The sequence below is a fragment of the Vipera ursinii genome (genome assembly GCF_947247035.1).
Source record: "Vipera ursinii genome assembly, chromosome: 6".
NCBI classification, from domain to species: domain Eukaryota; kingdom Metazoa; phylum Chordata; class Lepidosauria; order Squamata; family Viperidae; genus Vipera; species Vipera ursinii.
In genome coordinates this window covers 89158809-89185785 of record NC_139515.1, presented here as the reverse complement: position 1 = coordinate 89185785, position 26977 = coordinate 89158809, and the positions used below count along the sequence as shown (strand labels likewise).

The 26977-nt window shown below is 43.8% G+C and overlaps 4 protein-coding genes across 4 annotated transcripts in view; 1 reads left to right on the top strand and 3 right to left on the bottom strand.

Moving 5' to 3' along the window:
* The window catches only part of LOC310642441 (C-type lectin lectoxin-Lio2-like), a 310859-nt gene that overhangs the window by 78162 nt on the left and 205720 nt on the right, over positions 1–26977 (top strand). The gene's annotated exons all lie outside the window — the stretch shown is intronic.
* Positions 1831–2800, bottom strand: LOC310642120 (olfactory receptor 5V1-like; the record flags this gene model as incomplete). The annotated part of the gene is made up of 1 exon (XM_083365545.1): positions 1831–2800. The coding sequence occupies one exon, from the start codon at positions 2798–2800 to the stop codon at positions 1859–1861; it is 942 nt and encodes a 313-aa protein (XP_083221671.1). The 3' UTR covers positions 1831–1858.
* On the bottom strand, positions 7829–8764 carry LOC310642704 (olfactory receptor 5V1-like; the record flags this gene model as incomplete). The annotated part of the gene is made up of 1 exon (XM_083366591.1): positions 7829–8764. The coding sequence occupies one exon, from the start codon at positions 8762–8764 to the stop codon at positions 7829–7831; it is 936 nt and encodes a 311-aa protein (XP_083222717.1).
* Positions 19969–20925, bottom strand: LOC310642703 (olfactory receptor 5B12-like; the record flags this gene model as incomplete). The annotated part of the gene is made up of 1 exon (XM_083366590.1): positions 19969–20925. The coding sequence occupies one exon, from the start codon at positions 20923–20925 to the stop codon at positions 19969–19971; it is 957 nt and encodes a 318-aa protein (XP_083222716.1).

Below are 26977 nucleotides of genomic sequence, written 5' to 3'. Positions count from 1 at the left end.
GAGACGCCGCAGCAGGATACCATGGTCGATGGTATCGAAAGCCGCTGAGAGGTCTAATAGGACTAGGACAGAGGAATATCCCCTGTCCCGAGCCCTCCAGAGATCATTCACCAGCGCGACCAATGCCGTCTCCGTGCTGTACCCGGGCCTGAAGCCCGATTGGTACGGGTCTAGATAATCCGCTTCATCCAGGACCAGAGGGAGCTGATGCGCCACCACACTCTCGACAACCTTCGCAATTTAATGATGCCCAGCTGGACTTTGTAATAATAAGGCTCCATGGCTCTCTATGCAGCACTCAAGTATAAGGCCAGTTGGTTAAAGGCGTCAACTGGGAGAAATACTCTTCTTTCCCGCATAAAGAACTTGTGGAGGTGCCCAGAAGAACTTCAGAGTGAGCAGAGATTGTGAAGGGAAGAAAGGTCACAGTTACACAGGGATCTCAGCTTCAGGAAGAACTTCTTGTACACCGTTTATGCTCTTTATTTTTTTCTATTTTGTTTAAAATGAAATGTATATAGCCTCCATATCTTCTAATCCAACTCTGGAGGCTCTCAAGTAAAATTAAAATAATGTATAAAACCATATTAAAACCAGAAAACATTAAAAACAACAGAGACCAGGTGCCAAGTCAACCTAGTGCAGGGGTTAGGCAACCTTGGCTTTTATGACTCGGTGACTCCCAGAATTCCAGAGACAGCATAGCTCAGCTTGGAAACCTCTCCTTTTTTCCTCAGCATGGCTGGCTCAGGAACTAAGGAGGAATTTCCTGACAGTGAAAACAATTAACCAGTGGAACAGCTTGCCACCAGAAGTTGTGAATGCTCCAACACTGGAGGTTTTCTAGAAGAGACTAGGCATCCATTTGTCTGAAATGGTATAGGGTTTCCTGCCTGAGCAGGGGGATGGACTAGAAGACCTCCAAGGTCCCTTCCAACTCTGTTGTTGTTATTGTTAGTGATGGCCAGCACCTTGAATTGCACTCAGAAAAGAACTTGAAGCTGGTGCAGCTCATGTGACAAAAAGATTGCATGGACAACCCAGGACTGCAATCACAATGCACACTGCTGCATTCTGGAGCAGTCAAAGTTTAGCGCAGTCTTCAAGGACAGCCCATGGAGGTGGCATTGCAGTAATCGACACAGGAGGCCACCTAGACAGGAGCCACCATGCAACTCTTCCAGAGCAAAAATCATTATGTAACATGTAGAGAACAAGTAGGAAAGAGTCAAAGAAGGCCAGAGATCAGTCAAAGAGATACATGTAGTTCGATCCTATATGATAATATACATCAGCTATTCATTATACTCTCTCTCTCTCTCTCTCTCTCTCTCTCTCTCTCTCTCTCTCTCTCTCTCTCTCTCTATATATATATATATATATATATATATATATATATATATATATATATATATATATATATATATATATATATATATATATATATATATATATATATATAGATGTCTGTGTCTTCTTTCCCACATTGGCCCCTTGACTTTCCCAATGCTATTCCTATCAGTCATCTGAATTCTGTGTTAGCTAGAGAGGATCATTGCTCTGGGACAGTAGAATTAATGCTTGGACAAAGGTGTTGCTTTTCCTCATGGGTCTCTTGACAAACCATACAGAACACAGAAGGCTGGACTCAGATGAGTTCTGGTTAGGATGCAAAGTCCAATATCTCCTATTCTTACAACAATTGCCAAAGTTTTTTTTCTCCTCATGGGAATAATTTTGCAGGTGCCTTGAGAAAGAACTTCTACCCCAGTTCTCTTTTACCCTTCCTCAGGGCTCAAAGACATGAAGTACAGCAATCCCTCACACACAAACACACACACAGAGAGAGACACACAAGTTAATACAATGCTGTCTTCCGGCAGCTGAGAATCCTCCTCAGGGCCCCCTTCACCTCCTTGTTGCGGAAACTGTAGATCAGAGGGTTCAGCATGGGGGTGACGATGCAAAACGATGTGGAGATTAGAGTATCAGCCTCGATGGAGTAGCCAGCACTGGGCTGGTTGTAGTTTAAGTATCCATTTCCAACACAGAGAGTTACCACGGCAATGTGTGATGCACAAGTGGAGAAGGCTTTGCGCCTGCCGCTGTTGGAGGGAATCTTCAAGATGGAGACCAAAATGTAGAAGTAGGACAGGATGATGAAGAGGAAGGGTCCAAGGCCCACAAAGATGCTGGTGACATGATTGGTCAATTCGTTGACCCAGGAATCACTGCAGGTGATTTTCAGTAATGGAGGAACATCACAAAAGATGTGAGGAACATTGCTGTTTCCACAAAACTCTAACCTGGAGGCCAGGGCAACATGGATGGCCGAGTCCAGGAAGCCCCAGATCCAAAGAGCCACAGACAGCTGGACACACAATGTTCCCCTCATCAGGTGGGCATAGTGCAAAGGTTGGCAGATGGCAGCGTAGCGGTCATAGGCCATGATGGCCAGCAATGCCGGCTCACATCCCGCAAAGCCAATCAGGAAGAAGGCTTGTGCCAGGCATTGGTTGAAGGAGATTGTCTGCTCTTGGCGTAGGAGGTTCACCAAGATCTTTGGTACCACCACAGAAGAAAGGCAAACATCCAAGCAGGAGAGCTGGCTGAGGAAGAAGTACATGGGGGTTTGAAGACGGGAATCCAGGAGAACCAGGGTTATGATCATGAGGTTGCCCATCAGCGTGGCCAAATAGGCAGCCAGGAAGACCAAGAAAAGGTGGACCTGGTGGCCCCGAAGGCTGGAGAACCCAAGGAGGATGAATTCTGTCCTCTGGGTCTGGTTCTGGGAATCCATGAGAGGAGGGGAAGGGTTAGCTAGGAAGAGAATTATGGGCAAGGGAAGAAATTAGAACTAACAGCAGAGGAAGATGAGTTAAATGACCCACTAGAACTTCATTTCCCCAGAGGTCAGATTGACCACCTCACCTTGTTACTGTTCCTGAAGACCTTGAAGACAAGCTTTTCTCATTGGGCCAGGGGTTCCCATTCAGAGCCCATCAAGTGGCTTGCTTGATTCTCTTGTCACTGGGGGGTGGTGGTTTACATAGCACATTTTCACTCTGGATTTTTAATGTTGTGTGCCACCTGCAGCCTCTCAGTTGGGAGGCTGTAACCATTTGAGAAATGAAAATAACTAACTAGATTTGGGATGCAGAAGCAGCAGAGTAGAGTAAAGGGGTCCTTTGAAGACACCTCTTTCAAACTCAAAAGCAAACCCTTCCTCTTCACGTTCCTCATCAAATGCTACGTTGATGCCCAATATTTCTCTGACCCTGGAGGTTCCACCTTGCTACAGTAACCTACAAGAACATGGGGGTCCTTGGTCCTCTCTGAGCCTGCTTGTTTTCTTGCAGATGTTTCATCACCCACCCGATGGTGATGTTATCCATTCAGTCATGTCCAGCTTTTGGGGGCCAGCGCTCCCCACCTCTTCTGAAACCTTCACTGCTTTTTTGTACCCAAACTAGGTACCCTCATTCGGGCTCATTAAAATGTCTGCAAGAACCACTCAGGTCAGAGAGCACCAACTTCACTTCAGACCTAAGCAAGAAATATTCTCCTCTGTCAGTCGTATCAATATATCACCACTCCTCGACTCAGATAGCCTGCAGATGGTGTCCGTTGGCTATTTTGAGTCTGGAGCCCTCAGTTCCCACGTCTGCCCATCACAAGAGAAGCTGGAAAGTATTCCTGCCAGTTCCCAGTTCCCAACTTCCATCCAAGGAGCTGTTTTGTCAAGTCAAAGTCTGTGTTTGGAGCAGTGGATAAAGCTCGGAAGGGTGACAAGGGCTCGATTGGTGGTGATAATATATTGTGGTGAATCTCGGGCAGAAGAAGGACTTGGCCACTTCTGAGATTCCCCAAAAGGAGATTCCTGGGTTGGATCTTGTATTCCTTTATTTTTTTATTGAAAAGCTTTACAGTACATTTTTGAATACAAAACCCCTCCCCTCCCCCTCCCCTCTCCCCAAACCTCCCCAACTCTCCCCTCCCCTCCCTCCCCTCCCCGACTTCCCAGAGCTAAATACAGGGTATAAAAATACAAACAAACATAATCTAAAATATGCAAACAACAATAAAATATTAAATTCTATCGCACTTTAACTCTTAATAAAATAACTACAAGCTAGTTATACATCTTATAAATCCACTACTTATTCAAATGCTAAGTGAAACTTTTTAGTCCCATATTTATTCTGGATATAATCAATCCATCTTCTCCACTCCACAATATATCTCTGTTGCGATTGGTCTTTCAAATACACTGAGATCTTGTATTCCTGATCCCTCCTTTCCAACACCCAAAATCTTCCTTTAATGCCTCCCCGTCCCAAACGGAGGGAGAATCCTTGATGACACCAAAGCAGCTCACCTTGGCTGGTTATCCCACCTGCAGAAGAGCAGCTGCAGCTGAAGCAGACTCATCCTCTCCCCACCTTCTCCCACAGTTGGGTTCAGGTGCAACGAAGTGGGAGCAACAGAGCAGGAAGGGAGGTGTTCAGACGTTCATCCTTACAACAGAGCAAGTCTCGGAATTGCTTGCATTATCCCTGGCAGGTGGTCCTCGTGAGGGAAAATGTGACTTGGCCCCGGGGGTGGGAGGGGTGGGTGGGAGTATTGCTGCCTTGGATCCTGGAGGGAGTACAGGTGGGAGGGCAGGCAGCAGAGATCCTCGGGGGCAAAGCTGACTTCTCTGGGACTTGTTAGCAAATACAGAACAGTTTCCTGGTGTCGGATTCACAGGATGGGGAGAAATGGAGAGGGCAAAGCATAAGAATCTGTAATGTATTGGGCGTTTTTACTTGAACTGTGTCCACATGTCTTTGAATGCTGCTTGAGATTGCTAATCAGGGTGTCTTTGTAACAGTCGCTGGCTGCCCAGACATGCAATCTCCAGGACGATCATTGGTTGGCTCTGGGGCGGGAATAGGTTTCTTCAAACCTATTGGCCACCGCCTAGTGGCCAACCATATAAGTAGCTGCGTAGAAGCCTCTGTTCTCATTTCTGTTCCTGTTCTACAATAAAGCAGTGTTCCTGTTTGAACCCTGTCATCTCGCCTCCTACTTGCAAGAAACCCACTACACAACAGAATCTTTTCCAGATCTGAAGCAGAAGTCAGTTGCCTCCTTTGCTTTTAGCTGACCTTCTAGAAATAAGTAGAGCAAGAGTACTTACTGTCTCCCTCCCTCTTCTGGGAGGCTAATTAGGTGGTCCTCAAGTTACCATAATTATGATGGTATTATAACGGTATGCAATCAAGATCACGCAAAGTATTAGCACCGCTTTATAAAACCCTAGTGAGGCCACACCTGGAATACTGCAGCCAGTTTTGGTCACCATACTACAAAAAAGATGTTGAGACCGTGGAAAAAGTTCAGAGAAGTGCAGCTAAGATTATCAGTGGCTTGGAGACTAAAACGTATGAAGAATGACTCGGGATTTGGGACTGGCCAGTCTAAAGAAAAGAAGAAATAGGGGAGACGTGATAGCAGTGTTCCAGTATCTGAGGGGCTGCCACAAGGCAGAGAGGGCCAGGTTGTTCACCAGAGCACCAGAGGGAAGGACGAGAAACAACGGTTGGAAACTGACCAGAGAGAGAAGCAACCTGGAATTAAGGAGAAACTTCCTAACAGTGAGGACAATTAATCAGTGGAACCACCTGCCTCCAGAAGTTGTGAATGCTCCAACACTGGAGATTTTTAAGAAGAGGCCACTAAACAGTCACTTGTCTGAGATGGTATAGGTTCTCCTGCTTGAGCAGGGGGCTGGACTAGAAGACCTCCAAGGTCCCTTTCAGCTCTATTCTATTCAAGAAATGTCTTCCGGTGTTGATGGGATTGTTCTTGGTGATTTTTTGAGGTTTCCAACCAGTCCTTGAGATTCCAGCCCTTGGATTTGTTCCAAGTACGTATGATGGCTATACTGGATAACCAATGTTTGGAATGAAAACTGGGCAAGGTTGCAATTCTGAAATTATTATATTCAGAAAAGAAAAAATCCCATTTATTTTAGACAAACATTTACACCTTTGCAACTTAAATTACCAAAGGACAAATAAAACTTTGGATAGAGAATGGCAATAGGAAAAAAAACCCACTGATGTATTCCAGATAAATTTGCTAAAAACATAGCAATGTGAAAAAATAGTTATAGCAAATAAATATTTCCTCCAGAGTTGTAACTAATACACCGAAAAAAAAGAAGTTGCTTAACCAATTCCTCCATGACAATCCCTCTGGTTAATATCTTTCTCAATGCAAAACGCTTTTGGATTAAAATACATTTATGTTTGGAGGAAATGACTAAAAAGCAAATAAACTTTAAACCAGAATTATTTTTGTTAGGAACAATAGGAGCCAATTAGGAGAAAGATTGCAGATATCTAATACTACACATATCAATGGCAGCAAGAATTGTATTTGCCCAACATTGGAAAAATGAAAACTTACCAACTGAAGAAGTATTAATTAAGAAAATTTTAGAGTGCGCAGAAATGGATAGATTGACTTTAAAGATTAAAGAGAAAGGAGACTCCGTGTATTTTAGAACATGGGATAATTTCTATCAATGGCTAGAGAAACGAGTCACAGAGAAAGGAACATGATATGTAATTTTGAATATATATTAGCATTAATTAACATATTGTTTATGATAATTAACTATATCTATTATTGTTAGTTAAATACATGTACCCAGACAATATGCTGTTTGCTAAATATTGAAAATGTTATTTGGAAAAACCTCAGCCCAACCAACCAACCAATCTATCAATCCCTTTGGTTAATATCTTTCTCAATGCTGCCCCCAACTTCAGAAGCATGTTTCTGGAGAAAGCCTTAAGGGAGCCAGTCAACCTGGAAGCCACAGACTGTGTCCCACCCAGAAACCACGTGCCACTTTTCCCCAGGGCTTCACCAGTCAGAGCAAGAACTGGTCTTCTCAAGAGTCAGAAAGCGTTTGAAAGTTGCATGTTCAACTTTCGTTCCCCTGTGTTGTTCCAGGAGCTATTTTGGCCAGTGTTTCTGCTAGCTTTTATTTATTTATTTATTTTATTTTATTTTATTGATTTTATAACTGGATAAACATGTTTCAGAGGACACCTCATTTCTGTTTGGTAAGAAGTTGGAGGAAAGCCATCGGTCTGAAAGTCACCAATTGTGAGAGTCAACCAAACATCTATAGTGTCTTTCAGCCATCCCAACTTGGTCAGTCAGGAAAGATTCCATGATTAACGAAAGTGTACTTTACTAGAGTCAAGTGGTTATAGCACAGCAAAGACAGATCTGAACTTTCACGCCCAAAACATCTGGCTCTCTCTTCCCTTTTCCCCACCTTCCCCACTGGTTATCTCCCACTGTCCAATTACATTCAACTAAATTGTTTTGGTAACAACTGGCAGGATGGATGGTGTTGCATTTCATAATATGACCTTGGAACGGTATGAAGAGTAGTCTCTATTCTCCTTATCCTAGCCCCCTCCCTTTACTACTCCACAACTTTCCCCCCCCCCCCCCCATTGTGTATGGCAGACTGGGATATGGCGAAATATAGCTGGTGCAACAGGATGAATGAATAAATGAATGAATGAATGAGTTAATGAATATATTGTTATTGTGTATCGCACAACAAAATTAAGTGCTGCCTGCAGTGCACGCTACACACAAGTAAGAACCACAAGTAAATGCATACATTATATACACACATCCTGGCAGTCCTGGCAGTGTTTTTCATGTCTTTTCATTCCTCAGAAAAAACAGGACTTGGCCTCTTGATATGTCGGAAAGGACTTTAAACTTATCTTTGCAACTTCTGAGAAGAATCCTACATTCTCCTGTGTCTTTCCAGGACCTTCCGCAGAGCACCCTTCACCTCCTTGTTGCGTAGGCTGTAGATCAGGGGGTTCATCATGGGGGTGACAATGGAGTACGTTATGGAAATCAGGGAGTCGGTCTCCAGGGAGTAGCCAGCACTTGGCTGGTTGTAGTTTAGCAGTCCATTCCCGAAGTAAAGGATGACCACCAGCAAGTGAGAAGAACAAGTGGAAAATGCTTTTTGTCTGCCTGAGTTGGAATGGATACGCAGGATGGATGCAAGAATGTAGAAGTAGGAGATGACCACCAAAAAGAAAGGGGTCATTCCTGCAAATATGGTGGCTATGTGTAAGGTCATCTGACTGATGTGTACGTCACCGCAGGCAATTTTCAGCAGGGGCGGGAGGTCACAGAAGATGTGGGCGATCTGATGATCTCCACAGAAGTCTAACTTGGAAGCCAAGGCTGTGTGAACTGTTGAATCCAGGAAGCCCCAGATCCAGCTAATCACAGCTGCTTGCATGCAAAAGTGTGAGCTCATGAGGTTTGAGTAGCGTAAAGGCTGACAGATGGCGGCATAGCGGTCATAAGCCATGATGGCCAGCAACCAGCATTCTGAGCCAGAGAAGGCCATCAGGAAGAACATCTGGGCAAAGCAGTGGTTGTAGGAAATGGTGTGCCTTTGGAGAAGGAGATTTGAAAGGATCTTGGGGACTGTGACTGTTGAGTAGCAGACATCCAAGCAGGATAAGTGGCTGAGGAAAAAATACATGGGACTGTGAAGATGGGAGTCCACCAGGATGAGGATGATGATCATGAAGTTGCCCAGAATGGTGACCAAGTAGATGATCAGGAACAGCAGGATGAGATAGACTTGGCCATGTGTGATGTTGGATAAACCCAGCAAAAGAAACTCACTAACAAGAGTGTGGTTGCTGAAATCCATGAGAATGCAGGAATTGTGTTAGCGAAGATGCTGAAGGAGAGCAAAAAGATAACAGAATGAGTAGGCTTTTCTTAACCTCCACATATGCACCATTTTTAAAAGGCAGATGTTGTCTCCCCAGGTTTTGTAGTGGATTAAACAGTCTACAAAATATAAATTGTACACTTAATCAAAATTCACAGAGCTTTTAAGTTACTCTTTTTTGCTCCCATAAATTGAAACCTTTCAAATATTTTTTTTTTGTTCTGGCTCAGAAAGGACACTTGTTTTAAGTTCTGACTTTTTGCAATTTTGGATTGGTTTATCTTTCCAAATTAAAAAAAAAATCACAAAGACAAAAAGTTGAAATACTATCATCCAACAGGAAGGAAGGAAATACAACAACATTATTATCAGTTTTTAAGGAAAGCATCTCACAATCCTTCAGGAAAGACCAAAGCATACCCATCTTTGCTACTAGCTTACCCATTGTCAACTTTGCAAGGGCCACCAAACAGCTAACAGAATAATGGAGTAACAGAATAATACAACAACACAACAACAGAGTAACAGAATAAAAGAATTGGAACAGACCTTGGAGTCCTACCTCCTCCTCAACCAGGAGACCTTACACCATTCTGGAGAAAAGGCTGTCCAATTTCTTCTTAAAAACCTCCAGTACTGGAGCACCCACAACTTCTGGAGGGAAGTCATTCTCCCAGCCTTTAAATTGCAAAGACTCCTGTTGGTTCTAGAGAACATACGACAATTCCAGACATCCAAGCCTGGGTTGATGAAGAGTAAAAAAAAACCCCTTTTAGATCTCCCATGATGAAGTCTAGTCACAACTATGCAACTGAAGAGGCTCCGGATGTGGGGTTTGCAAAAAGGGGGACTCAGGAATTTGCTTCTCGCGTAGCCTTCAGTTGTCTTGCAGTGTCACTTGATGAGGTTCTTGTCACTGCACGTTTTTTTTTGTTCGTCAGAAAAGTTCATTTCTAACTGTACATTTCCCCTGTTCTCTGCACCTGTTGTGATAACTTATCTGGTAACCATAGTGAATCCCATATGACTAGCTATGTTATGGTTTCAGTCTGTTTAGTGCGCATGTCTAGAAGAAGTTCCCAGAGTTATTATCTGTATTGTTTTTCTTCACTTTGCTGTTACTGTCTGTTACGTTAAGATGTAGTGAGCTAGCTCTGTATAATATATATTTAGTTTTTATTTTTTGTAAGTAAAAGGTATTTAGTAAGATTATGCGTCGTGTTTTTCTTGCCTTCCTGCAAGTGTATCATGCATTCTCCGAAGCACGGTCCGTCGCCCTCTACAAAGGTGATTTTTACCTTGACATTTTGGTATCGAGGATGGTTTGATTTATGTTTTTGGAGATGCATGTTTCTGCGGCTGTTATCAGTTAGTTAGTGCTAGTGAGGCAGCGGTGATTAACTGCTGAAACATGTCAGGAAGGAAGCCACGGCTGAAACGGGAGGCCAGGAGTTTGTCTGTTGGGCATCTCCCATCGACCTTAAGAACTCCGATAGCTTCGGCCGCACGCCTTGGAGAAGACGCGCCTGCTCCTGTCCACGATGCAAGGTCAGTCACTCCTTTTTCTACTTTTCCAAGCTCCCTGGCAGCTGTTTTTGAAAATGTTCACACTCCAGGGGCTCAAGATGAATTTCAAAGGCTTGGAGTGAAACTTAAAGTTCAGCCGAAGAAAATTCCTTCTGCTCCTTCAAGCCCCAAGCAAACTATGCGAGATAGGGCTATGCAAGGCTACTGTGAACAAATTGGGGTTTTTGAAAGGCGTTTGCAGCAGGCAAAGAAATATGTGTCAATGGTTCAGCAATATGAGAGGAATTATGAGCATGAACCGGCCATATTGCCACACCCACAAGGAGAAGCCATATTGCCTCCTTCTTTCCCAAAGCTAAAGTCACGCCCATCATTGAGTGTCATGCAAGACGAATGGGAACCGGAGGCTCCTGTGTCACATGATTATGGGCTGTCCCAAAGGACATACAGAGCCACAGTGATGCCTGAAGCAAATGTTATAGCACCATCTACTGGTGAAGCTGCATTAAGACATGAATTGGAGCTCTCACAATTGTCCATGGAGGAGTCTTTGCTCAGAGATACAAGATTTCTGCCGTTATCTGAGGCTCCAGTCCCTGATGGTGCTAGGATTCCTGTTACTATTGCTTCTCCTGTTAATATTGCTTCTATGCAAGCCCCTCTACCTGGCAGAGCACAGCCATATGTAGCCCACATGCAATTGCCACCGGGTTCTTATATGCGAAGGCCAGAGTCATCTGCAGGTTATGCTACTGCACCAGTCCCAGCGCCAGCGCCTCCTGCTGGCCAGGGTGGAATAGCAGCTCAAAGACAGTCACAGCCAGCACCAAGACTACCGGCAGCTTCAATGCAACTGCCGCATGTCCAGGCACAGACGCCACTGGTGCCCCCTGCAGGTTATGGTCGGATTGCACAACCTGCACAGCCAGTACCTCAATTGTATTTTCCTCATCAAACACCTTCCATTGTACCACTGGCTGGTGATTCAAAATTAAGGAAGTCAGGACAGAATTACAGGGCATGGGTCAGTGAGGTTGGACTTTTGTTACGCAGAGAAGGTACTCACATGATGGTGTTTAATCCTCCTGCCCAGCCATGGACTCCTGACATATGGGACTTGGATAATAGAGCATGCACAACATTATTGATGTCAATGGACATTGAATTGCAGCTCACGTTTTCACAAGATGCAACTGCCCAACAAATTTGGACTCAGTTAGAGGCATGTTATCGGCCTACATCAATTGAGTCTACATGTTTGCTTTTGTCTGAGTTCCATGGTTCCAGATTAAAACCTGGTGAACATATTGGAGCACATTTGACTAAAATGAAAGGTATTAGAAAAGAACTGGGTGAAAAAGGCTATCCTATTGATGATTTTCAAATGATCAGCATTATCATCAATTCTTTGAATCATGAGTGGAAAGATGCTATTTCCAAGATTAATCAAGTGCCTATTGCTCAACGCACAGTGGATCATGTATGCAGAATCTTAGCCGAAGAAGAGGCAGTTATGCAAGCTGCGCCACATTTAAGGGAACCACCTGCATCAAGAGCTTCAGCGAGGCGTGCCTTCCGTGGAAGGACCTACGTTCCAAGGATGCCAAGATGCTACATCTGCAATCGTGTGGGACATGCCACCCGGGATTGTTCCCAACGAGTTCCAGCGCCCGTCACATACCAGCCCAGAGGAACAGATTCCAGAGGAGGCAGAGGTAGAGGCGGACGACAAAGTCATGGTCGTGGTTCCAGGTGTGATCCACAAGCTCCACTTGTCACATTGGTTGTGACCAACGATCCACAGCCTCAACCAGAGTACGACAGACGATTTCTTTGGACTTTGGACAGTGGAGCAGCATTACATGTTACCTACAGAAAAGAGCTTTACACTGAGATGCACGAGCCTGAACCTGAACTTCGTGAACTTTACTCTTTTTCCAATCATCCTGTTCAGGTCTTGGGAAAAGGAACTGTCTACATTGAAGAGCTTGATGCTCTCATTCCAAATGTTTACTATGTTCCATCTGCCAGTAGTAATTTGCTTAGTCAGAGTCATTTGTCTAGGTTTTCTCATTTTCAGGTCCACCATCTTGAAAAAGCAAGTTATATAGTCAAAGACGGAGATATTGTTGCTGAAACCATGTTGATTGGTGGTGTTTATTACTTAAAACCAAAGCCTAAGCAGCAAGAGCAGGCAAGTATACACGTTCCAAAGAGCACAGGCCCAGAGAGAGACGTCTCAGAGAGAGATCCTGTTGCTACTCCAAAGGTTCCTAAAGATAATAAAAATACAAAAAAGACACAGGTTGCTCACAGCAAGCCTGGGGTTCCTAATAAAAATGCTAAAGTTGAGAATTCACTAACAGGTAAACCTTTGCATTCCAGGTGTATCCATAAGTGGCACAGAAGATTGGGTCATGCCAGTTTCCGTGTTCTGAAGAAGATGCCAGAGTTCGCAAGAGGTTTGGATCTAAAGGGGTGTAAGGTGTTCTTGGACTGTGCTGTCTGCAAGAAAGCCAAATCCAAGGCAGCAGCAATTCCAAAACGCGCTACACGCCTGTCAACACGCATTTTTGATTTGGTACACACTGACATAGTTGGTCCTTTTGCACCAACACTTGGTGGTAAAAGATATTTCTTGACAATCGTTGACAATTATTCTAGATATGGATATGTATATCCTATGAAAGAAAAATCTGAGACCTTTCAGATCTTTAAAGACTTTGCTAGTCTTGTCTATACCCAATTCGAGGTCAACATTGCCAGAATCCAGAGTGATCGCGGTGCTGAATTCATGTCTCAGCGTTTCCAGGACTGGATGCGTAAGAATGGGATAGTACATCAGACATCTGCTCCTTATACTCCAGCTGAAAATGGGGTGGCAGAACGCAGAAATGGAGTTCTGCAAACCATGATGCGTTGCCTCCTTGAAGATGCTAACCTCAGTCTTCCATACTGGGGTGAAGCTATCAAATATGCTAACCATATCATCAACCGTACTTGGAGTAGTGTGATAAATCAGACCCCTTATTTCAAGTTGTATGGACACAAGCCTGATCTCTCACATCTCCATATTTTTGGTTCCTATGCTATGGTGAATATTCCTTTAGCCCAAAGAAAGAAAGGGGGTCCTGCAGCAAAAAGGATGAGATTTATGGGCATTGATGATAATTCAAAATGGAGCAAATACATTGACTCTCATCATGTTATTGTGGTTTCACAATCTGCTACTTTTGAGGAAGATGCGGACTGGTCCAGGATTCATTCTAACGATCCTGGAGTTTATTTTCCTAGAGATGATGTTGCTGATGCCACACAACCTGATCAAGAATCACAGGAGAATGTTCCTTCCACGAGTTCTTCTCAACCTACTGTTCCGTCTTCGCAAGCCGCCGATGTTGCTGCTGGCGACGATGAAGACGAGGACGACACAGAAGAAGAATGGACGGTTGGCCCGAGACGTTCCAAGAGGTCCACAAAGGGAATCCCTCCAAAACGGTATTCGTGGCAAGTAACAAAAACACCTGTACCTTTGATTTGTAATGTTACACTTCCACCTGAGAAGTTCACACAGATCAAACATCTTCCTGAATCAGAACAAGATAAATGGTTTGAGGCAATGCAGGCTGAAATGGACAGTCTAAAGAAACTTCAAGTGTTTACGCCTGCGAGCCCTCCAGCAAACAAGAAAGTTATTGGTACTCGATGGGTCTACAGGATCAAAAAGAAGCCGAATGGTGAGTCGTTGTACAAGGCCAGACTCGTAGCCCAGGGTTTTGCTCAACGTTATCCTGAGGACTATACAAATACATACTCACCCACAGTGCGGACTGAAAGTGTGAAAATTGCTTTAGCCACTGCAACTATCCTTGGCCTGGAAGTTTTCCAGTTCGACGTTGAAACGGCTTATCTACACGCTGATCTTGATGAAGACATCTACGTCAAAGGTCCTCCAGGTTTCAGACAGCAAGAAGGGGATACCTGGTTTCTACACAAAAGTCTTTATGGTCTGAAACAGTCTGGTTTAATGTGGTACTTATGTCTTTCTGACAAACTAAATTCAATGGGCTTTATTAAGTCCGAAACAGATGAATGCGTGTTTACCAAAAGATCCGGTAATAGGTATGAGATAATTCTTGTTTATGTCGATGATATTGTTTATATTGGTCCAAATAAGCAGATGAGTGAGGTTTTTGCTAAAGCTTTACAAAAGTTTTTCACATTGAAGTCTTTAGGGTGTATTAACACTTATTTAGGTGTTCAAATTGCCAAAACTCAGAAGGGGTTTAGTCTCACACAAGAAGAGAAGATTGAACAACTGTTACATCACTGTAACATGGAGGACGCTAAGCCTGTGAGTATACCCATGCAAACTGATTTTCACATTTTGGCACATGAACCAAGTCCTGAGTTCGAAGATCAAACACTATATCGCTCAGTCATTGGGTCGCTGCTGTATATTAGTAGTTGGACTAGACCCGACATTGCACTTAGTGTTAATCTTTTATCACGACACGTAGGCAAGGCAAAACAGTTTCATTGGACATGTGTTAAAAAGTTATTGAGGTATCTAAAACACACAAAAGACATGAAGTTGTTGTTGGAACCCACACATACTGACTATGCAGAGTTATGTTGTTTTGCAGATTCAGATTGGGCGAGTGATAAGAAGTCACGGAAAAGTACATCAGGTTACATGATGTTTTTAAATGGATGTCCTGTTTACTGGCATGTGCGTAAACAGAATTTTGTTTCTTGTTCCTCTACAGAAGCTGAGTATGCTTGTGTGTCTGATGCATGCAATTCTTTAACCTGGTTTGATGCTTTAGTCACAGATATCTGGACACATCCGATTCGACCGATCACAGTAATGGAGGATAATGAATCTGTGGTTTATATTTCTGAAACACGTTTTACAGGTTCAAGGTCCAGACACATTGACATCCGATATCAAAACATAAGGCAACTGGTTAAACAAGGTTTTGTGACGTTACAGTATGTGCCTACACGTGATCAAATTGCTGACATGCTGAACAAACCACTTCCTACAGCCCAGCATGAGTATCTGCGTGAGAAGATGTGCCTTACTTGAGTCTTCACTTTGCTGACGAAAGAAGGGGAATGTCACTGCACGTTTTTTTTTGTTCGTCAGAAAAGTTCATTTCTAACTGTACATTTCCCCTGTTCTCTGCACCTGTTGTGATAACTTATCTGGTAACCATAGTGAATCCCATATGACTAGCTATGTTATGGTTTCAGTCTGTTTAGTGCGCATGTCTAGAAGAAGTTCCCAGAGTTATTATCTGTATTGTTTTTCTTCACTTTGCTGTTACTGTCTGTTACGTTAAGATGTAGTGAGCTAGCTCTGTATAATATATATTTAGTTTTTATTTTTTGTAAGTAAAAGGTATTTAGTAAGATTATGCGTCGTGTTTTTCTTGCCTTCCTGCAAGTGTATCATGCATTCTCCGAAGCACGGTCCGTCGCCCTCTACAAAGGTGATTTTTACCTTGACAGTTCTCTACTCTCTACTTTTTTGCTCATCGTGGGGACTTCTTCTCAATGTGTCCCTTCGATATCTTTCAGTGGAGGTTTTCTCTTTCTGCTCTTCCTGAATGCCCAATCTTCATCCAGCCAACTAAGGAGAACCTCTTTCTGATAATGAGGGGGGGGGGGAAAGAACAATCTTAGCCATGTTTCTCTTTGAAGACGTTTCGCTTCTCATCCAAGAAGCTTCTTCAGCTGTGACTAGATGGTGGGGAATGGAAGGGTCCTTCCACTCCCCACCCTCTAGTCAGAGCTGAAGAAGCTTCTTGGATGAGAAGAGAAATGTCTTCAGAGAAAAACAATAAAGTCCAGGTGCCTCCTGGAAAAAGCAACCTTAGCCATGGTTTCCATCTGCAGTGGGGGACTGACGTATGTCTTAACAAGGTAAGATTCAAGTTAGCTTGGATAATTTCAGAATGTATGGCTAGATCAGGATGGAGCAACATCAGAAATTCCAAGGAAAGTCAAAGAAGGTCTTGGGTTTGGCTAGTCTAAAGAAAAGAAGAAATAGGAGAGACACGATAGCAGTATTCCATTATTTGATGGGCTGCCACAAAGAAGAGGAGGTCAGGTTGTTCACCAAAGCACCAGAGGGCAGGACAAGAAACAATGGTTGGAAACCGATCCAAGAGAGAAACAACCTGGAATTGAGGAGAAACTTCCTGACAATGAGGACAATCAACCAGTAGGACAGCTTCAGAAATCGTGGGTGCTCCATCACTGGAAATTTTCAAGAAGAGACTGGACAATCACCTGACTGAGATGGTAAAGGTTCTCCTGCTTGAGCAGGGGGCTGGACTAGAAGACCTCCAAGGTCCCTTCCAGCTTCTATTCTATTCTATTCTATTCTATTCTATTCTATTCTATTCTATTCTATTCTATTCTATTCTATTCTATTCTATTCTATTCTATTCTATTCTATTCTATTCTATTCTATTCTATTCTATTCTATTCTATTCTATTCTATTCTAGAAGGCTAAGGCAGAACACTATATCAGAAAACTTGGTGGAGAGATTGATGTGGAAAACAATTTCCATGTTAGGACATTTTAGATCAAGACTAGAGAACACCTTCCTCAAAGTGTCCACCCCTCCTAAAAACCGGTTACCACAAACTCTCCTGGAACTATAGAAGGTGAATAGGAAGTTACCAAGCACCTGGGCACAATCACACAGATGTCTGCCGCTTAGTCAAGACCAATCTTGGCCTGTATGGAAATTTCTAAATAGACTGCACACCACGTAGGAAGATCAAAGGACAATCGATTAAAATGGAGCTTCCCTGCAGAAGATACTCTGTGCAAAGGTGGAGAAGAACAAACCATCCCACATACGTTGCATTGCATACAATGCCCTTCAACACGTATGGAGGAAGACCTCATGCCGGTGAGAATAACAGACTTGGTAGGGACCTTGAAGATCTAGTCCAACCCCCTCCTCAGGCAGGAGACCCTATCCCGTTTCAGACAAATGGCTGTCCAGTCTCTTCCTGAAAAACCTCCCGTGCTGGAGTCGCCTGATCCATTTAATTGTAAACCTATTTATTTTACGCACTTTTTTCCCTAGTATATTCTACGAGCTACTTTATACCTATTTTATCTGCTCAGTGCTGAATGTTATGTCCATAACTTGTAGGTGTTTCTGACACAGACAAAGAAAGGGACATTGTAGGAAGGAGAGTAAAACTATGGATTTTAATGTTCTTCTAGAAAGCCATGCTCAGAATGACATTGTGGTCTCCACCTTTAAAACATGGTGTCTCGGAGCTGGAAAAAAGAATGTGAGAGGGCAAGCAAAATTATAAACGAGATTTATAAAAAATTATAAAAGGGATTTAGAAGACACCAAAGAAAGCCTTTCTTCACACAGCCCATTCTTAACCACGCAATTCCTTCCCACAAATCAAGGCGTGGGCATCTAACTTGGATGCCTTTGAAAGAGGGTTGCATGAACACACAACAGATGCCTATTTCCTGGACTACCCATCCCAGATGCAGCTGGCTGAAGAAATGTTTGTCTTTTGCCTGGAAGTAAACATAAATTGCTTGCCTTCTGTGCTTGGAAGCACAGTAAGGGTGTCCCTTTAAAGTTCAGGAGTTAGGATACTATCTGAAGGCAGGTGAGTGGGCAAGCCTAACGTGTGTATTTTGGGGGAGGCATTCTGTAAAGCTACTGACCTGGGGGGGAGAGAGGTTGGGCTCCCGGGGTCTTGCTCCAGATGTGGTGATCAAGCTCACTTCTGCATTGCTCTTGGCTGGACTTTTTTTGAGGGAAAGAAGAAGTAAGGGGTTCGCTTTGGTCCTCTCCAGCATCTCCTGGACAGAAGACAGATTTGGTCTCAAATGTCTTTAAGGCATCACCCCCTTGTGCAAGTCTTTATGGAGAAAGCCAGGCTGGGGGTGGAAGAAGACAGCAGTTGTGCTTGAGGGAAACAGAGGCAACAGAGGACAATGAGCCCAGAGGGAACCTGCCATCCTTAAGCCCCAAAGGATAAAGGAATGTTGCTGTGTTCGGATACCATGTTCTGTCCCACTAAGCATGATTTATAAATAAATATCTATTCATAAAATTTAATTGCCTAACTCTGATGGACTTGGGGCAGCATGCAAAGCCCAACAAAATCCATAAAAGTCCCAAATTGCTTTTCCAAAAGGCAAAAGGGGGGGATTTCCTTGAAAACTTTTCACTTCTCATCCAAGAAGCTTCTTCAGTTCTGGCATGCAGAATGTGAGATGTAGATAGATAGATAGATAGATAGATAGATAGATAGATAGATAGATAGATAGATAGATAGATAATGGATGGATTGATAATGGATAAATGGAGAGAGAGATAATGGATGGATAATGGATAGATAGATAAATAGATAGATAGATAATGGATGGATAGATAATGGATGGATGGATAGACAGACAGACAGACAGATAGATAGATAGATAGATAGATAGATAGATAGATAGATAGATAGATAGATAGATAGATGTGTGCTAGTCGTTTCCAACTCTAGGGGCTGGTGCTCATCTCCGTTTCAAAGCCGAAGAGCCGGCGCTTGTCCGAGGACGTCTCCGTGGTCATGTGGCCGGCATGACTAGACGCCAAAGGCGCACGGAACGCTGTTACCTTCCCACCAGAGTGGTCCCTATTTTTCTACTTGCATTTTTACGTGCTTTCGAACTGCTAGGTTGGCAGAAGCTGGGACGAGTAACAGGCAATCACTCTGTTACGCGGCACTCGGGATTCAACCCGCCAAACTGCCGACCATCTGATCGACAAGTTCAGCGTCCTAACCCACTGAGCCACCGCATCCCTAGATAGATAGATAGATAGATAGATAGATAGATAGATAGATAGATAGATAGATAGATAGATAGATAGATAATGGATGGATGGATGGATGGATGGATGGATAGATAGATAATGGATAGATAGATAGATAGATAGATAGATAGATAGATAGATAGATAGATAGATAGATAGATAGATAGATAGGTCTGGTTTGACTCTTTTCACCAGGCTTGCCTGGTTTTATGGAGTTCTGGAGTGTGTTCTAGATTACAAAGCCAACACTGTCGAGATCAAGAAAAAGGTTTTTTATTTTCACAGCCCAACAGGGTAAGGATTGAGAGCTTCCTTTAACCTTCACAACAGCTTGTTAAACCATGATCTGCAGCACTCGCGAATCAGGAAAGGCTCTGAGCTAACATCCGGAGAATCAAAGTAGATATATCAATCATCCAGTGTCACGGTCGTCCTGAAGGCACTTTTCCAAAAGACAGATGGACTTCCTCGGGGTTTGTTTTTTTTTCCCCCTTGAAAATGTTTTGCTTCTCATCCACGGAGCTTCTCCAGTTCCGAAGAACTGAAGTGAAGAAGCTTCTCGGATGAGAAGCAAAACGTTTTCAAGAAAGCCAGAAAGCCAAGTTGCCTTTTGGAAAACCTGGGAATTTTTGCCCTCATTTGTAAAAAAAATGGGACTCTCTTGATTTTGTTGGAGAAGCAGTTGGAAAGCTCCTATCCAGTTGGTTCTCTGGGAGATCCCCAGAACTTCTGCATCTTCCTATTGGGAAGGGCAGGAGACAGAAAAGCTGTCCTATCAAATGCACTGGTCATTTTGATGGGGCAAAGGCGTAATCGGTCTTCAGGCCACTCAGAAGCTTTCGTAGGGCCCCCTTGACCTCCTTGTTCCGGAGGCTGTAGATTACGGGGTTCAGTATGGGGGTGAGGATGCAATAGAGGGTGGAGATTAAAGTGTCCACCCCCAGCGAGTAGCCTGCACTGGGACGGTTGTAATTCACATTGGCCATGCCAAAGTAGATCATGACCACAATCAAGTGGGCAGCACAGGTGGAGAAGGCTTTGCTCCTGCCGGCATGAGAGCGGATCTTCAGGATGGCAGAGACTATATAGGCGTAAGAGAAGAGAATAAACAGGAAAGGACTCAAGCCTGTGAAGATGGTGGCCAAGTGCAGAGTCAGCTCATTGACGTAGGTGTCACTGCAGGTGATTTTCAGGAGCGGGGGCACGTCGCAGAAGATATGGTCAATGTGGTTGGCCCCGCAGAAGTCCAGGTTGGTGGCCAGCGCTGTGTGGAGTGATGAATTAAGGAGGCCCCAGATCCAAGCAGCAGCAGCCAGAGGAACGCAGACCTGACTGCTCATCAAGGTGTTGTAATGCAGCGGTTGACAGATGGCCGCGTAGCGGTCAAAGGCCATAACAGCCAAAAGGACACATTCGGATCCTGTAAAGGTGATCAAGAAGAACATTTGAGCCATGCATTGGTTGTATGAAATGGTGTTCCTCTGGTGGGAGAAATTGATCAGGATCTTAGGCACCGTGACGGATAAGTAACAAACATCTAAGCAGGACAAATGGCTGAGGAAAAAGTACATGGGGCTGTGAAGACAGGAATCCAGCTGGATCAGGGTGAAGATGGTGGCGTTCCCAATTATGGTAACCAGGTAAATGGCGAGGAATACCATGAAGAGGTAGATTTGGCCATGAGGAACACCTGAGAAGCCAAGGAAGAGAAACTCGGCTACCTTGGTAAGGTTCCTGGCCTCCATGCAACCACAGTGTCGATCTGCATAGGGAGAACAAAAGGTGAGGGTGTTTAAGAGCACTGCAACACACTGGAGATTGTGAGGTCCCCCATGTCCTGTCTGAACTTGGTGGCTTTCTTGCAAACGTTTCATTATTATTATTTATTAAATTTCTATACCATCCTTCTCCCAAAGGACTCAGGGCGGTGTACAGGGCAATAAAATGCAACATACAAAAGTTAAAAGACAATTAAAATTAATTAGCCCTAACAATAAATACCCCTTCATGGATTACTGCCCCTTCATGGATTACTGCCTTGTCGTGGCGAAGGGGCTTGCGTAATTCAATGAAGCTATGAGCTATGCCGTGCAGGGCCACCCAAGACGGACAGGTCATAGCCGAGAGTTCTGACAAAACGTGATCCACTGGAGAAGGAAATGGCAACCCACTCCAGTATCTTTGCCATGAAAACCCTATGGACAGTACCAAAAGGCAAAACGATATGACGCTGGAAGATGAGCCCCTCAGGTCGGAAGGCGTCCAATATGCTACTGGGGAAGAGCAGAGGGCTAGTACTAGTAGCGCCAGAAAGAATGAAGCGACTGGGCCAAAGCCGAAAGGACGCTCAGCTGTGGATATGTCTGGTGGTGAAAGGAAAGTCCGATGCTGTAAAGAGTTTTTCTCCATAGGAACCTGGAATGTAAGATCCATGAATCAAGGAAAGCTGGACGTGGTCAAACAAGAGATGACAAGACTGAACATCGACATCTTAGGTATCAGCGAACTAAAATGGACAGGAATAGGTGAATTTAATTCAGATGACCATCAGGTATACTACTGCGGGCAAGAATCCCTCAGAAGAAATGGAGTAGCCTTCATAGTCAATAAAAGAGTAGGAAAATCAATACTGGGATACAATCCTCAAAATGACAGAATGATCTCAGTTCGAATCCAAGGCAAACCATTCAATATCACAGTAGTCCAGGTCTATGCCCCAACCACCAGTGCTGAAGAGGATGAAATTGACCGGTTCTATGAAGCCCTACAGCACCTTATAGAAGTAACACCAAAAAATGATGTCCTTATCATCATGGGGGATTGGAATGCTAAAGTAGGAAGCCAAAAGATAACTGGAATAACAGGCAAGTTTGGCCTTGGAGTACAAAATGAAGCAGGGCACAGGCTGATAGAATTTTGTCAAGAGAATACGATGGTCATAGCAAACACTCTTTTCCAACAACCCAAGAGACGGCTCTACACATGGACATCACCAGACGGTCAACACAGAAATCAGATTGACTATATGCTCTGCAGCCAAAGATGGAGAAGCTCTATACAGTCGGTAAAAACAAGACCAGGAGCTGACTGTGGCTCAGACCATGAGCTTCTCCTTGCAAAGTTTAGGCTTAAACTGAAGAAAGTAGGGAAAAGCACTAGGCCACTCAGGTATGAATTAAATCATATCCCTGTTGAATATACAGTAGAGGTGACAAATAGATTTAAGGAATTAGATCTGATAGACAGAGTGCCTGAAGAACTATGGACAGAGGTTCGCGACATTGTACAACAGGTAGCAACCAAAACCATCCCAAAGAAAAAGAAATGCAAGAAAGCAAAATGGCTGTCTGAGGAAGCTTTGCAAATAGCTGAGGAAAGGAGGGAAGCGAAAGGCAAGGGAGAAAAACATAGATATGCCCAATTGAATGCAGAATTCCAGAGAATAGCTAGAAGAGATAAGAATGCCTTCTTAAATGAACAGTGCAAAGAAATAGAAGAAAACAATAGAATAGGGAGGACCAGAGATCTTTTCAAGAAAATTGGAGAGATGAAGGGAACGTTTCATGCAAAAATGGGCATGATAAAGGACCAAAATGGCAGGGACCTAACAGAGGCAGAAGAGATTAAGAAGAGGTGGCAAAATTACACAGAAGAACTATACAAGAATGAGCTTAATGTCCCAGATAATCACAATGAGGTGATCACTGACCTCGAGCCAGACATCCTAGAATGTGAGGTGAAGTGGGCCTTAGAAAAGCTGAGCAACAACAAAGCTAGTGGAGGTGGCAGTATTCCAGCTGAGCTATTCAAAATCTTAAAAGACAGTGCAGTAAAAGTGCTACACTCAATTTGCCAGCAAATTTGGAAAACTCAACAGTGGCCACAGGATTGGAAAAGATCAGTTTACATTCCAATTCCAAAGAAAGGCAGTGCCAAAGAATGTTCAAACTATCGCACCATTGCACTCATTTCTCATGCTAGTAAAGTCATGCTTAAAATCCTACAAGCTAGACTTCAGCAGTATGTGGATCGAGAACTACCAGAAGTACAGGCAGGATTTCGAAGAGGCAGAGGAACTAGAGATCAAATTGCCAACATACGCTGGATCATGGAAAAAGCTAGGGAGTTCCAGAAAAACATCTACTTCTGCTTCATTGACTATGCTAAAGCCTTTGATTGTGTGGATCATAACAAACTGTGGCAAGTTCTTAAAGAGATGGGAGTACCAGACCATCTTATTTGTCTCTTGAGAAACCTATATGCGGGTCAAGAAGCAACAGTGAGAACTGGACACGGAACCACTGATTGGTTCAAAATTGGGAAAGGAGTCCGGCAAGGCTGTATACTGTCGCCCTGCCTATTTAACTTATATGCAGAGCACATCATGAGAAAGGCAGGGCTAGATGAATCAAAAGTTGGAATTAAGATTGCCGGAAGAAATATCGGGACTTCCGGTGGCTCCGCGGCGACGGAGACAGCCCTCCCGGGCTGCCCGCGGCTCAGCTGTTGTTTTTTCGCCCGAAACAGCGCCGATCAGCTGTTCGGGTGAAATTGAAGCCCCCTCCTCGGGAGAAGAGGAGGGGGTGAGCCCCCAGGTAGGGGTAGAGTTCTCCGGGGCCGCCTGAGCTTGGAGCTTGGGCGGCTGAAGGATTGAACTCCCCCGTAGCCTGGGCTGCTCCCAGCTGACCAGCGTCTCTGCTCCGGATTTCATGGAGCAGAGCCAGGCGTCTGCGACCATCCCTGCTTGAAGGAGAGACTATGAAAGGAAAAAAGCAGGCAGAGCAGTGCAAGAAGGAAAGATAAAGAAATGAAGAGGATTATTTTGTTTTACTCTCAAGCTTGATGGACTTTGCTTAAAATTTAAAGTGAAAGTGCGTCACAATTGTAAGTAAAAGATGGCGGCTAAACCTCCCCCTAGAGCTTTTCGGAGTGCTGGAAATTCTCCGGTGCAACAACAATCATTACTGCAGGCGTTGCATTCTCCTGATGTACTGACATCGAAGGATCTGGAAAAACATACACAGTCAATTTTGGAGTCAATGGGTGTTAAATTTCTACAGATGGAGGAGAAATTGGAGAAATTGGAGCAGAGAATGGAAGAAAGGATGGTGCAGAAACTTAGAGAGATGAAGGTAGACATTTTGTCCTCAGTGCAAAAAGTTGCTAAATGTGTGGAGGTGCTGGATGATCAAGTGCAAGACTTAACTCAAAAGAATGTTTTATTAGAAGCAAAAGTATTGGAATTGGAAGATTTAAAAGACAAAATGGACAGTGAACAGAGTCTGGCCCAATTTTACCAGATGCAGTTTGCTGTGAGAATTAGAGGCCTAAAAGAGAATATTAAGGAAGATTTAAAGCAGCTGGTTTCTGAGGCTTTTGAGGGGGTATTGAACCATCCAGCATCTGAATTAAAACAAGGTATGGACAAAGTGTTTCGTGTGAATTCGTGGATTGCTAAACAGAGAAAGTTGCCTAGAGATGTGGTGGTTTATTTTGTAAAAAGGGAAATTAGAGATGAAGTTATACAAGCTGCCTATGATACCAAAGTTATGATTGCTGGTCAACAAGTTTTGGTTCTAAAAGAAATTCCTCCAAAGATTTTAAAGAGAAGGAAGGATTTTATATTTCTGGTGCAAGAGCTTAAGCAAAGAGATATAAGGTTCAGATGGGAGATCCCAGCTGGCTTGAGCTTCATGTACGATGGCAAAAGGTACTGTTTGAGTAATGTGAAGCAAGCGCATGATTTTTACAACAATGTTTTGAAAGTAACCCCATCAACACTTTTGGAAGCTGCAGAGGGATCTGGAGAAGGAGAATGTCAAGAGGATGAAGATGGACAGATGGACGAGAAGGGTACAGGAGGAGATCAAGCTGCAACTCTTTTGGATGATCTTAGAGAACAGAGGGTGACGCGTGCTGCCTTAAAACGCTCAAAAAAGACTAAAAAATAAGACCAGTAGAAATCTATGGAACTTCCACAATACATTTATAGTTAAGTGGTAGTTGTGTTTTTAAAGGTTTTGGGATACTATGTGTGGTAACAGATTTTTTTTTTTAATTTGGAATTAATGGATAACTTACTATAGAGGAAGAGGAAGAAAGTTTTGTGGGTTAATGCGGGTTAATTTGTGTAAGAGCTATCTATTATAGCCTATTTTGGTTAGAGAGGTTAACAGGGATAGGTGTTTGTGATGTGTAAATGAGAGTATGTCTAGGTAATAGTGAATTGTGGAAGAACATAGATGGGAATGATGTTAGTTTTCTTTTATTTTAGTTTTTTATATATATTTAGTATTATTAAGGATTGGTTTACCCTATATAAGCTAGAGAGTGATGGATTTTAGAGTTTATAATTGTTAGTATATGATTGTTTATGATTGCCTTTCAGATATATACCTTGTATTTTGCTCTGGGAAGTCGGGGGGGGGGGGAGGGGGGGGAGGAGGGAAAGTAGAGGGGGGGAGGTAGGGGAGGGAAGAGGGAGAGGGGGAGGGGGGGAGGTAGGGGGGAGGTAGGGAGGGGAGGAGGGAGGGGGAAGGGGGGTTTTTTTAACGGAAAATTGTATTTTATAAAACTTTTCAATAAAAATAACAAAATAAAGATTGCCGGAAGAAATATCAACAACCTAAGATACGCAGATGATACCACTCTAATGGCAGAAAGTGAAGAAGAACTAAAGAGCCTCTTGTTGCGGGTGAAGAAGGAGAGTGCAAAACTTGGGTTGAAACTTAACATTAAGAAAACCAAGATCATGGCATCTGGCCCTCTCAATTCTTGGCAAATAGATGGGGAAGAAATGGAGGTAGTGACAGATTTTATTTTCCTGGGCTCCAAGATCACTGCAGATGGGGACTGTAGCCAAGAAATTAAAAGACGCTTGCTCCTTGGGAGGAAAGCCATGGCAAATCTAGACAGCACACTGAAAAGCAGAGACATCACCCTGTCAACAAAAGTGCGTATAGTCAAGGCTATGGTCTTCCCAGTTGCAATGTATGGCAGTGAAAGTTGGACCATAAGAAAGGCTGAGCGCCAAAGAATTGAGGCCTTTGAACTATGGTGCTGGAGAAGACTCCTGCGAGTCCCTTGGACTGCAAGGCGATCAAACCGGTCAGTCCTAGAGGAGATCAATCCTAACTGCTCTTTAGAAGGCCAGATCCTGAAGCTAAAACTCAAATACTTTGGCCACCTAATGAGAAGGAAGGACTCACTGGAGAAGAGCCTAATGCTGGGAAAGATCGAGGGCAATAGAAGAAGGGGACGACAGAGAATGAGGTGGCTGGATGGAGTCACTGAAGCAGTAGGTGTGAGCTTAAATGGACTCCAGAAGATGGTAGAAGACAGGAAGGCCTGGAGGAATGTTGTCCATAGGGTCGCGATGGGTCGGACACGACTTCGCAGCTAACAACAACAACAACAACAATAAATAATTACAATAAACACAAACCCTTAGTCCAGGCCGGCCTGTTCAAACAACCAAGTCTTCAGGTCACGGCGGAAAGAGCGAAGGTCGGGAGCCATCCGGAGCTCAACAAGCAGTTGGTTCCACAGGTCTGGCGCGCCCACAGAGAATGCTCTCCCCCTGGGGGCCGCCAGCCGGCAATCCGTGACCGACGGCACCCTGAGGAGGCCCTCTCTGTGGGAGCGCACAGGATGAAGGGAAGATGACGCCGGCAGCAGGTGCTCCCGTAAGTAATCCGGACCCATGCCATTTAGGGCTTTATAGGTCATCACCAGCACCTTGCTTCATGACCCAACTGGATGACATTGTCAATGCTAGAAGGGAGCGAGCTTGGCTCT